At 44.6% G+C, this 11,206-nt stretch overlaps 1 protein-coding gene across 2 annotated transcripts; it reads left to right on the forward strand.

Annotated features, from left to right (window-relative positions):
* The first annotated feature begins 1,072 nt into the window (after positions 1–1,072).
* On the forward strand, positions 1,073–11,189 carry AGTRAP (angiotensin II receptor associated protein). 2 transcript variants are annotated; one of them, XM_069035006.1, is made up of 6 exons: positions 1,078–1,154; positions 5,359–5,443; positions 6,419–6,453; positions 6,666–6,777; positions 7,372–7,570; positions 9,643–11,189. In XM_069035006.1, the coding sequence occupies exons 2-6, from the start codon at positions 5,411–5,413 to the stop codon at positions 9,747–9,749; spliced, it is 486 nt and encodes a 161-aa protein (XP_068891107.1). In that variant the 5' UTR covers positions 1,078–1,154; positions 5,359–5,410; the 3' UTR covers positions 9,750–11,189. The 2 variants fall into 2 exon arrangements, with proteins under 2 accessions (XP_068891108.1, XP_068891107.1); XM_069035007.1 differs by lacking the exon at positions 5,359–5,443 and having other exon boundaries at positions 1,073–1,154.
* Positions 11,190–11,206: the final 17 nt, after the last annotated feature.

Here is an 11,206-nt window from a genome sequence, read left to right on the forward strand (position 1 = left end):
CAGACTTGGGGAGAAGGCTGCTGGTATGAGCTGGACAGGAAATGGTAAGTTATAGCTGAACTGTGTGGGGTTGAATTGGTCACTTACCGACTTCTCTAGCTCTAAAATGAAACCAGCTTTCTTTTGGAATGAGAAATGAAGACTTTGTTATTTGTACCAGATTTTAAGGCAAAGGGTTCAGTCATCTAGTTCTAAGGAAAAATCCAGGGCCAAAGGAAGCAACTAAGTACCTGCCAGCCATCCTTAGCTACCTGGCTCAACCAGTAAGACTGACCTTAACTTGACTTAGCTGTTGGGTGACATAGCAGAGCACAGTTAGCACCTTAAAATAGCCTTTTTATTGGTGTCTATCAACAGTTTCTTTGTCATTCCTCACTTTTTGGTCACAGCACTGACTTATGCATAAAAACTCTCTTCCTGCAGAAAGCTGCTAAGTCCTTCGCACGCATTAGCTTTCCTGGACACTGATTACAGTCAAAGTATAATGTCCAACCACATTGCATGTGCAAGCAGCAGAAAGAGTTTGGCTGGGTGTTTGGAGCCAACAAAATGTTCTGTGCATAGTGGTGGCTTTGGAAACAGAATCACAGGGTTGTTAGGGTTGGAAGGGGCCTCTGGAGATCATCTAGTCCAACTCCCTGCCTCCCCCTCCCCCCTGTCAAGGCAGGGTTGGAATGTCTCCAGAGACTCCATGCCCTTCTTGGGCAGCTCTGCCACCCTCAACGTAAATAAGTTCTTTCTCATGTTGAGCTGGAACTTCTGGTGTTTTAGTTTATGCCCATCGTCCTGTGACTGGGTACCACTGAGAAGAGTCTGGCACCCATAGCACCTGCCTTCGACGCATTAACGAGATCAGAAGCCGTGCGGTTCACATCACGTAGGCAGAGCACCCGGACTGCCTCCTCCGCTGGAACACTTCTGACCAGCTGCCACTCAGCAAACTCTAACAAGAGCACCCGAGCCGCAACTCGACGCACCCCAGAGCCGCCGGGCACCGCCCGATGTGTCCGAAGGCACGGGCAGGGCGGGGCCGGGGGCGGTGTCCCGGTTCCCCCCGCCCCTCGCAGTCCCCGGGCCCGGCCCTGCCCAACGTGAGCGGCCCCGTCGGCGGTCCTGGGGCTGCTGCTATGGAGCTGCCGGCCGTCAGCCTCAAGGTAGGGGCTTCCTCTGCTCCCGGGGCTCGGGAGCGGGGCCAGGGGAGCGGGAGGGCGGCTGGGGGCTTCCGGGGCGGGCTGAGCCGCGGGCGCTCGGATCGGCCCTCCCTGTATCCCTCCTCTCCTCTCGCATGTTCTCCAGCCCTGTGCCTGGTCCAGATCCTGGCTGAGGCCCTGCTCGGAGCTGCGGAGCCCTCTGAGGAGGAAAACCTGATGTTTCTACTTTTTTCATCACATGGGCAAAGGCTGCAGAAGTTGTGAATGCCATGAAGCCGAGTTGTGGGAGGTTTAGGTTGGGTATCAGGAAAACGTTTTCCCCAGAGGGTGGTCAGGCATTGAACAGGCTCCCCAGGGCAGTGATCACAGCACCAAGCCTGTCTGAGTTCAAGGAGTGTTTGGACAACGCTCTCAAGCACAGGGTGGAATTCTTGGGGTGTCTTGTGCAGGGCCAGGAGTTGGTGATCCTGATGGGTCCCTTCCAACTCAGTGTATTCTATGATTCTTGGTTAAACCCACCAGGTGATGACTCCAGAGTTTGCTCTTACTTCAGGGATATTGCTAAAGTGGCCAAGGACTGGGCAGAAACAACAGCTGGCTATTAACTAGTGTCCGTGGAGGTTTCCAGCTCAGCTGACCAGAGCTAAGCCAAGAGAAACACCGCACAAGATCCTGAGGAGACAAAGTTTTCGGTTGTCAGGCAAAGTGTCCTAGACAGATAAGCCCGCTTACTTTGGGGTTATCATCTGATAGATAACTGCAATTGCTTCTCTGCTGGGGAGGACAGGCTCCAGTTGAGGGCACTTTGGAAATCTCAGTGAATATCTGATAGCCAGAGACAGGAGATATAAGTGACTTAACCACAGTTACGTTACATTTTTCACTTTTGGGAGAAGCACTTCCTTGCGGACAAGCCAGTGGATGTTAAAATCACACTTTGCTTTTGATGTTGGTGTTTGATACTGTTGTCTTCTGTGCTACCAGACAGGTGACATTTCCTCTATATTTTTTTTTTGTCTTTCACATTTTTAGAGCCCTGAGATTTCTAGGTGTGTGTGTCTTTTCCCAGCTTCACTTTGTGATCTCTTTTAATACAGTATGGTTTAGGTGGTTTCTTTGGTTAAAGCTTTGCCCAGAGAGTGAAAGCGTCACTCATCACATCAGGTTTTTCTGCTGGTGATTCGTTAAGCTGTGAGCAGTGGCCTTGGACCAGGCAGCCTATGGGTTGGATGGGAGAATAGTATTATCTCAGCTACCCTTATTAACTCAGCTTTGTACAGGACAGCTTTCATGTGGTTGGGTTAAATAAAAGATTGGTGTTCATATAATGATGAATACCCCCTCTTACTAGTTCACCAAGAAAAGCAACTTCCCTTGTTAGAGGCAAGTAAGCAAATGGATTTTTCGAGGCCTGGCAAGTGGATTATATTACATTCTGGAAACTAGCTGATACTTTGCTCTGACAAGTTTGGACTATTATGTGATTCCCAGGGCACTAGGAAGATTAAAAGATCTTGCCTTCCGCTTCGTTTTTTAACTTGGCTTGATTATTTTTTTTCCATGCTAAAACAACAGTGAAAACTAAGGACATTTAATTTAAAAGTTGGCCAACACAAAATACATGTTCTACCATGGGAAATGGAGATGGGGAGCTGAAAAACACTGACTTTTCAATGAATGAGTTGCAAAGACAACAAAACTAAAATGTTGCCTTTCTTCTCTTGTTTCAGACAACCATTCCCCCATCTCTTACGAGATAAATGTGAGCTTGTCCTGGGCAAACTCTTTTCAGCATTAAGAAATTCCTTGTTGTTGAGTCTGCCAGTTCTGCTCTGAGCTGAAGAGCCAGGAATAGGGAGTTAATAGTTGTACCTACATCTTCATACTGTTCCTGAGTTAGGGCCCAATTCCCTGGAAAATACCACAAAGGTGGGGAAGATTCTTGCTCAGAAAGGGCCTGGAAATAACACACACTGCTACTATTCATTGGCATGATCTGCTTACAGGTTCTGTGAGATTATAAAGATGAGCCTCGTGATAGAAGTAGCTCCAAGAAAACTGCATGACTGAGCTGTGTTTGTGCCAGAATGCAGCAGTATCTTAGCCTTGGGGTCTCTCTTTAAGCTACTTGCAGAGCTATACAATTAATGTAGCCCCTGGAGTGGGTGGGGAACATGCTCATGGAACAGGATCTACTGGCTCGGTTCTAACAGCCATGCTCAGCAAAACATGGGGGAAACAGCACAGCCATATTTTTGCTGTGACAGCTTGACACCTATGATTACTGAAATAATCGTGCAGAGCCTCGAAATACAACGTTTGACTTTGATCAAGTCTGGACAATGCCCTACAATCCATGCGCCTAGAAACACACATTTTGTGCTAAGACATTTTTAAATGCTAAGTCACAGCATCAAGGAATAATAGAGATGTCTGTATGTCATGTGGTTCAACCTCCTGCTCAAAGCAAGGCAAACTGAAAAGTTAGATCAAATAGCTCAACTCAAAAATCAGCTGAGTTTTAAAATAAGAACAGAGCCATGACAGCCCCATTGGATAGCCTGTCCCACTGCTTAAGCACTCTCATTATTATCACTCTCTTATAATAATGAGCAGCATCCTCACAGGTGGCCACTCAGATTCACATTTTGGTTTTGTATGTTCTCAGGTGAATGTCACCCATAGAGTAGATGAGCTTACTCTAAATTAAAAAAAAAAGTAAGTAAAATAGAAATTTAGATACAACAAGAAAATAATTGTAATTTGGAACTGTTTAATTTTTAACTTGGTTGAAATTCAACCTTGTGCTAAGTTCTGTGCTGAAGCATGTTTAAAGGAGTTCTTGTTCCAAAGAGTTTTCCATCAAATGAGACCCTGGCAGACCTAGGCTCTTTTTATGCTTGGCAATTAGTTTCATCACATGCTGGGATTTGCAAAGGAGGTAGGAATTCTCCTTAGCTCTTCCCAGTTTCCAATGGGATGCTTCTAATCACATGGCCATCCTTCTTCCCAGAAGAGATGGGGACAAAGGACCCAGCTTTCTTATTTTCTGCTCTCACCACTAGTTCAAGTGTTAGGAGTTATTTTCTCAAAAGAAGAAATGTATGTCTGTCTTAGCTACAGACTTAAATCCTTGGACAGATGGAAAAAATTTAAATTCTTCTGCTGTCTTATCAGGAGACTGCCTGCAAATTAACTGATCTCACATAGTAACTGTAGTTTTTCATTAACACTATATTTTCTATGTTAAAGCATACCAACACCACCAGCCAATTCCATAGTGCACTGCAAAACTGTCAGGTAAATTGGACTAATAACTAAAAAGGGAATATCTTGGTTTTATTTCAGCAGTCACTCATAGTATCAGCCCTAGTTTACCTGACTTTATGCAGATGACTAAAAATACTTCATAATTTAATACCTGCAGTATTGATGTAGACAGCTTTAAAAGAAAAAACCCTCTCTGCCTAATTATGTTAACTGGTGAACCTTGAGGGGTCTTGTGGGTGTGTGACATGCAATTAAATACTACCTAATTAAGAATTTTCCTGATGGTATGATATTCTCTTGAGTAAATGCTATTTGCATGTCTCCATTCTTATCCAGGAACATCTTGTATTTTACTGATTAGCAGTTTTTCCCCTGTGTCTGCCGTACAGTTGGGGAGAAAGGGAAGCGTGAGGGGTGGTGAAGCATTTTGTAAGCTTTCATGAACAGTTAAAAAATTATTAATTAGCAGTTAAAAAAAATTAATAAAAATATGTCTAAGCAGTGTTTGAAGTTGCAGCAAAGTCTAGTGAGTGCTCAGCAGCTGTGATGGGGCACTGCAGTGAAGGAAGAGCAGGAAGTAAGACATTTGCCTTGTGGTGTCATGGCAGAGCAGTGTGAGCCACAGCAGCTGGGCCATCCCTGTGTTTTCCTGACTGTGCTTCACTTATGTCACAGCTTCACTCTCTTCTCCAGCAACTAGTTTTGTTTTAAGTTAGAGCATGGAGAGCTGTTTTTAAGTCAAGGAATCTAGCAGTGTGTCAGTAGGTCTTAATTTCTTTTTAGTGTCTTAATGCTCCTATCTGCATACAGCTTTCCTGTATCCACTGAGTAGCTTAGGCTTTTACTACATACTTATTTCCCAATTTTCTTTTTTTTTCCGTTTTGGGGGAGCGTGCTTCAGAGGGGTTTTGGTAATGTGGGTTTGGTTTTTTTTTAGACCAAGGCCAGCATAAATGCCAACTTAGAGCCTTTCTCACAGCTAGGAAAAAATGGAAGCGTGCCTGTATCCCATGGATCCTCTGGTATGTCCAGGCTTCAGCCTTTCTTTAGTGAGGCTGTTAATAGAGCCTGTCTTCCATATTCTTTTTTTTCACAAATGTTTAGAGAGCAAATATGAGTGATCTCCCTTTGTTGGAGTGACCAGCAGGGTATAGATGTAGAAAAAGCCTGAAGTGATATATTGTTGTTCCCATTTGCTCTCTGAATAAACATGTAGGGTATGTTTCCTTGGTTACAAAAATGGCAAGTGGTGGTGAAGAGAATCCTTGTATCACTTATTACAGTATGATCCTTTTTCCTTGATTTGTCCCCCTGAGCACAAGGATCAGGATCATTAAGGACACGTGCAAAGTACAGAATTTGTGGCAGCATTTTCTGCTACTAAGCGCACTGTTGGCCTTTGGACCTGGTGGCTTCATTGGGAGTGAAAAGAGCTGTGTGCTCTGTCAGGATCAGGTTCACAGTCCTTGAAGAAGCCTTCAGGTCTGTTAATACTGCAGTGAGGTTGGATCACTGCTCTGAACAGACTGGAAGGAGGTGAAAGAAGGATTTGCTGAGGACTGGAGTGAAATTCTGGGAGCTGCAGGCATGGCTATCCATGGGCTTTTTGGTGATGGGATGCTAGATTGGTCATGTATAAACTGTGCTAGCACAGTGTAAATCAGATTGTCTGGCTTTCTGTGCAAACTCTTCTGGAGTTCCAAAAAATAACCCACTTAGAAAAGGCTATGTGGTCCCTGAATCAGCTGTCGACAGAGATGACAAGAAGAATGAATGACTACAGTGTAGCACCACAGGAAATATTCCGCAATAGATGTGGAGAAAAATAGCTTTTTCTTAACTGTCCCAATTGCCTCACCATCTTTCTGCACTGGTTCATGGGCCCAGGCCACTCTTCCACCCATCCCTTGGGGACAAGATGGTGTCATTTCATGTTGATCCTCCCAGAGTTCTCCCAATGTGCTGACCTGTCTTCCTGTTTTGTTTTTTTTTCATAGGCTATCATTCTGGTACATTGGCTGCTCACGGTTTGGTGAGTGATAATTGTCCGGCCTGGGGGAGAAGAGGGTATTCCTTCAATCTAGGAATGGGTTGTTCCCTGGGAATCAGCACTCCCTGCTTGTGCCTGTGTTCAAGAAGATCCTAAATCTAAGAGTGAGGTGTTTGTATGGGAACAGGGATGAAAGCAAACTGTTGCAGGCTTATTGTGAATGTGAGCTGGTTTTTTTTTGTGTCATTTGGCAGGGGATGCATGAATTACATGTTGCCACTCTCCTATGCCTGGGGAAATTTCAGTGTCCTTGCAGTGGGGATCTGGGCCATTGTGCAACGAGATTCCCTTGATGCCATAATGATGGTGAGTGTAAGAGTATTGGTCTCCCCCAGGCTGCTCAGGAAGAGGGTGGAGGGCAGAGCCTTTGAGCCAGTGATGATTTTCAACTGTTCCCAATCCAGCAGTGAACAAGTCAATTCCCTGTTTGGGTGAGTTTGGGTTTTTTTTAAGAGAGCATATAAATCTGTGAGCTCTGTAAACCATGGTGAGAAGCATTCACTGTCAATTATTTTTCTTCTCCGAGATGAGGCATACTTGATTCTTGTTTTTTTTACCTGCTGTTGTGACTTGTAATGCCAGATGAGGACTCAAAGTGTTTAATATGCTTGAGTTGGAGAGATTTTGTAAAACCCTTTTCTGAACACTGAACAGACTGGCAAACAAAAAGAAACAATTCTAGAATATATTATGAGAAGGTATCTGACAGATGTGAAGAAAAGGCATGAAATACAAGATCATTCTTCCAGGAGTATCTGTCTGCCTGGGACAATACCAAGAGTGTTGTGTCATTCTGGGGTGAAGGATGATTGTGTAACATAGATCTTGCAGGAAACAGATGCTGACTGTTACTGTCAGTGGTTAAACGCTTCATGTCCCATTCTCTCTCCTTGTTTCCAGTTCCTGACTGGCCTGCTGCTCACAGTCCTCACAGACATCATTCACATCTCTATCTTCTACCCTTCACACGACTTCCTCAGTGATGCGAAGCGTTTCAGTATAGGCATGGCCATCTTCAGCCTCCTCCTCAAACCTGTGTCCTGCTATTTGGTGTATCGAATGTATCGGGAGCGTGGAGGAGAGTACACCTTTAACATAGGTGGGATGCTTTCTCTGCTTCCATGTCAGTGTGGGCCACTTCCTCAGGTGTTAAGGGGACAGCCTTGCACTTTGGACCCTTCAGCCTGGCCTCTGTGCAACTGGATTCTGCCCTCCTTTCTAGGCAGATGGGGTGCTTACTCTCTCTTGCGCATATTTGTTCTCCCATTTTGTCGTTCTGATGTGTCTTTGGCCTTAAATTTATATTCTTCCTCTCTCCCCTTGCAGACCTGAAGTTTTTGACAGCCACTTTGCCCACAATGGTGTTGTGAGAGGCTTTCCTCTCTTCCTCCTCCTGCATTTGTGTGTGTTTGTTGGAAACTTTTGGGTGTCCTTTCTTTGTCAAGCCTTTCTTTTCCTTCTGGGGGAAAGTAGAGGCAGTATTTCCTCTGGCTGGATTATGAACAAGAGGGAAATAAAGCTGGATTCCTACCTCCATGCTTTCTGTGGGCCTCACATGTCCTATTTACCTCAATTGCTTTGGACTTTGTTCCTCACGTGGAAAATGGGACTGATGTTTACCTCATGAGAGTTTGCTTGGAGACATGTAATTTTTCCCCTGGTTGTACTTGATAATGATAATGTGGAAGATTTGCCAGAGAGGATGGGCTGTGGCTAGATGTTCTGGGTCTTGGTCAGCTTTGCCAAGCATACCTGGTGCTAGTTCATGCCTGGGCAGCTGCCAGGGATTGATTGTTTGCCAGGGATTGTTGTTTGAGTTCATGCTGGCAAAACCTGCAGCTTGGCAGAGTTCTGTTTGTCAGCCTAAGAAGGCTGTGCAGGACAAAAGATGGCGTACCTGCATTACAGTGTCTGGAAGCTGTCTCTCATTCTGCTTTGGTGGTAGCAAAGATCACACTCCTGTGAAAAGAGGTGGAAACCTGCAGAGGAGGAGAAGCCATGGAAGGAAAGCATGTCTTAGGGCACTGTGTGCTATTTGCATCTCTCTGCTAGTGCAGTGTGGATGTCATCTCTGCCAGCTACTTGTGAAAATCCAGACAGATAGGTCTTACCTGGGTCAGGAGGCATATGAGTCACCTGCAGTGCCTTGTTTGTGCCAGTTTTTATTAGCTGCTCACTGTGCCAGTCATTGGGATACAACGTGTATTCAACATGTGTATCCCATAGAAACTGTAGGTATCATTGAGGAGTCCATCTCTTTGCTTGGAAATTGGGAGCACTTCTTTTCAACCACACTATCTCAAACCAAGAGTCTCCTCTGAGGCACAGGTGGGAATTCAGACACTTTGTAGTTTCATATCCTCTCCTGAAGTGTCTTTCTTACAAGATTTTCAGTAGTGTGTTGTTTTGTGCTGAATGTGCTTGACAAATTTCCTCTCGTTTTCCTGCTATCTGGCATTTTCTTTTGAACCCAGCAGTGTTGAAATTTTCCTGGCCTTTTCTGTCTTGTTTTCCTTCTACACGAAATCCCTCTTTGTTGCTTGAGTGCATCCTTGCTGCTCAGAACAAACCCCTCATAGTCTGGTGGTTATCTGTGATTCAGGTTGCTTTCTCCCCATGGCAAATACCTGGCCCATAGATAAAGAGCTGTCCATGCACATTCTCTGCCTCCACTTTCCCTGCTCATCCCCTGGACAGTAACATGATTTTGCACAGACAAATTGTTCATAATACATTTAGGAGCACTGTTGGATTCAAATTTGGTGCCATACTGGAGGCATAGCTGCATTGTTGGAAAGAGTGGTTCATGGATGTATCATGTCTTTAAATCTATGATGTCAGCTAGCCACAGTTCCTGCAGCTTCTGGCTCTGTGTTCATTTTTCCATGAGCTCTCATACACTTTATCTTGCTGAAATACACTGTTGTGCTGCTACAGGGTATTGTGGGTCTTGCTTTCCACACAGCCATGTGGCTACAAAGAGGGCAGTTCTCAAGGAAAGAATAGGCGCGTTGGAAGGATGACTTCTCTTACCTCCTGCCTGTTTAGTGAGGATCACAGGTGCTGGGAGCTGGTAAAATGTGTGTTCCCGAGCTGTTGGTTTCTTCTAGGGCATTCAGTTCTTGTGCTTTTGCCTTTGTCCCAAGCTTGTTCTCTTTCATCTCCGTTCAGGTGTCACCAGTGCAGGCCAGGACCGCAGCACCTACGAGCCCATCGATCAGCCAGACGTGCCTCCACAGTGGCCTTCCTCAAGCAAGGCAGCCCAGCCGCCGTACTGAGGCACCCTGCAGCCCAGGACCAACACTGCCCTCACCCAGCTGAGCCTTCCATTCTTCCTATGGAGCAGCACCTGCTACTGGGCAAACAGGAGAAGATCTGATATTTCTTTTGCCTCCCTAAAGGTTAAGTAGATGGGTTCTGCAGTAAGTCAGAAGATCCTGGAGGTGTCATGTTAAGCACTATGACTCACTGTAATCCCAGTACTTTCCTTTCCTCCTTCCGTCTAAACCCCACCTCTGTACATGTGACTGAATGCACCTTCTGCATTCTTCCAAGTCTTTCATTGTGCTTCCTCTTCATTTTAAGAGAACCACTCAAAGTACTCCTGCACAAGCAATCTTTAAAAGGCTTATGGACTGCCCTAAAACAATACAGTGTAGCCTGATTTTATCCAGATATATTTCCAGGAAATATATGTTGTTGCGATAGCAAGTGATGCAGATTCCCCAGGCAGGTGCAAAGGAGAGCCGCTTTCTTGCAAAAACCCGGCCTTTTTAAGCACTTAGCCGGTTATCTGTTTACAGAGTTTTAAAGCACAACAAACATAACTCAACCAACCACAACAGTGTGAGCACACGATGGTCATGCAGTGTTTTTCTACCCTTAATTCCGCTGTGTCTCTTTCCCACAGTCCTTTTCTGCTTAGCCGAAGTAACAGGCCTGAACCATGATTTTACAAAGGCAACAAGGCTTTCATGCAACAATCTGGGAGTTCCCAAGAGTTGTTTTTGATGGCATTATTTAACTTCTTGTGCTCCCAGGATCTGGTATTAGGTTTTATTAACTGATGCTTTTATGCAAGTTGAATGTCCTTCAGGATACTTAACATGACTGTTGAATGTAGATTATAGATCCTTTGTGCCTTGAAATATCCTTTTGCCTTCAGCTGCCTGTCTTAACAGAACTTAACAGAAAAATGTTACATTTTTCTAAGAAAACTATAAAATGAGCACAGTTTTTCTGTGTTAGAAAAAGTTACACTGGTCACTTATGTCTCATTTGAAAATGTAGTTTTTCCTGAGGGCTTGGGACTGTAGCCAGGCAGTCTGGGAGGTTCATTATGGGGGAAGGTTTACAGGGCTCTAATGGCTTTTAGTCTAAGCTTTACTCTGAGAAGTAGAAGATACTGCTTATAATTGTGTGAGTTGGAAGGTGGGCTAGTAAAATGGGGATTAGGAAAAGATGGATTTATTTACACTGTAGACATGAGTTCCATTGGGTGTGACAAACTATAGACTCTCTTGTTATGCATGATAAATCTGTCCTGCTGTGGCTTTTAGGTAAGATTCTAAAAAAAGAAAACAAAACAAACAAAACCCCAGAAGAAAGCAAACAAATTCCAACAGGATCATTTACAAAAGAAAAGGAGTTAGCTTTGGCAGAATTCTAGTGCTAGGAAGGTATGTCTTTTCCTGAAGCAAGTAAATTTTCAAAGTTTCTATCTGTTATTTTACAA

The sequence above is a fragment of the Aphelocoma coerulescens genome, chromosome 21, assembly GCF_041296385.1.
Source record: "Aphelocoma coerulescens isolate FSJ_1873_10779 chromosome 21, UR_Acoe_1.0, whole genome shotgun sequence".
NCBI lineage: Eukaryota > Metazoa > Chordata > Aves > Passeriformes > Corvidae > Aphelocoma > Aphelocoma coerulescens.

Excerpts from the sequence above, each read along its gene's own strand:
- AGTRAP (XM_069035006.1), top strand. The coding sequence starts at position 5,411 with ATGGAAGCGTGCCTGTATCCCATGGATCCTCTG. Across the intron at positions 6,454-6,665 it reads CATTGGCTGCTCACGGTTTG|GGGATGCATGAATTACATGT; the intron begins GTGAGTGATAAT and ends GTCATTTGGCAG. Across the intron at positions 7,571-9,642 it reads AGAGTACACCTTTAACATAG|GTGTCACCAGTGCAGGCCAG; the intron begins GTGGGATGCTTT and ends ATCTCCGTTCAG.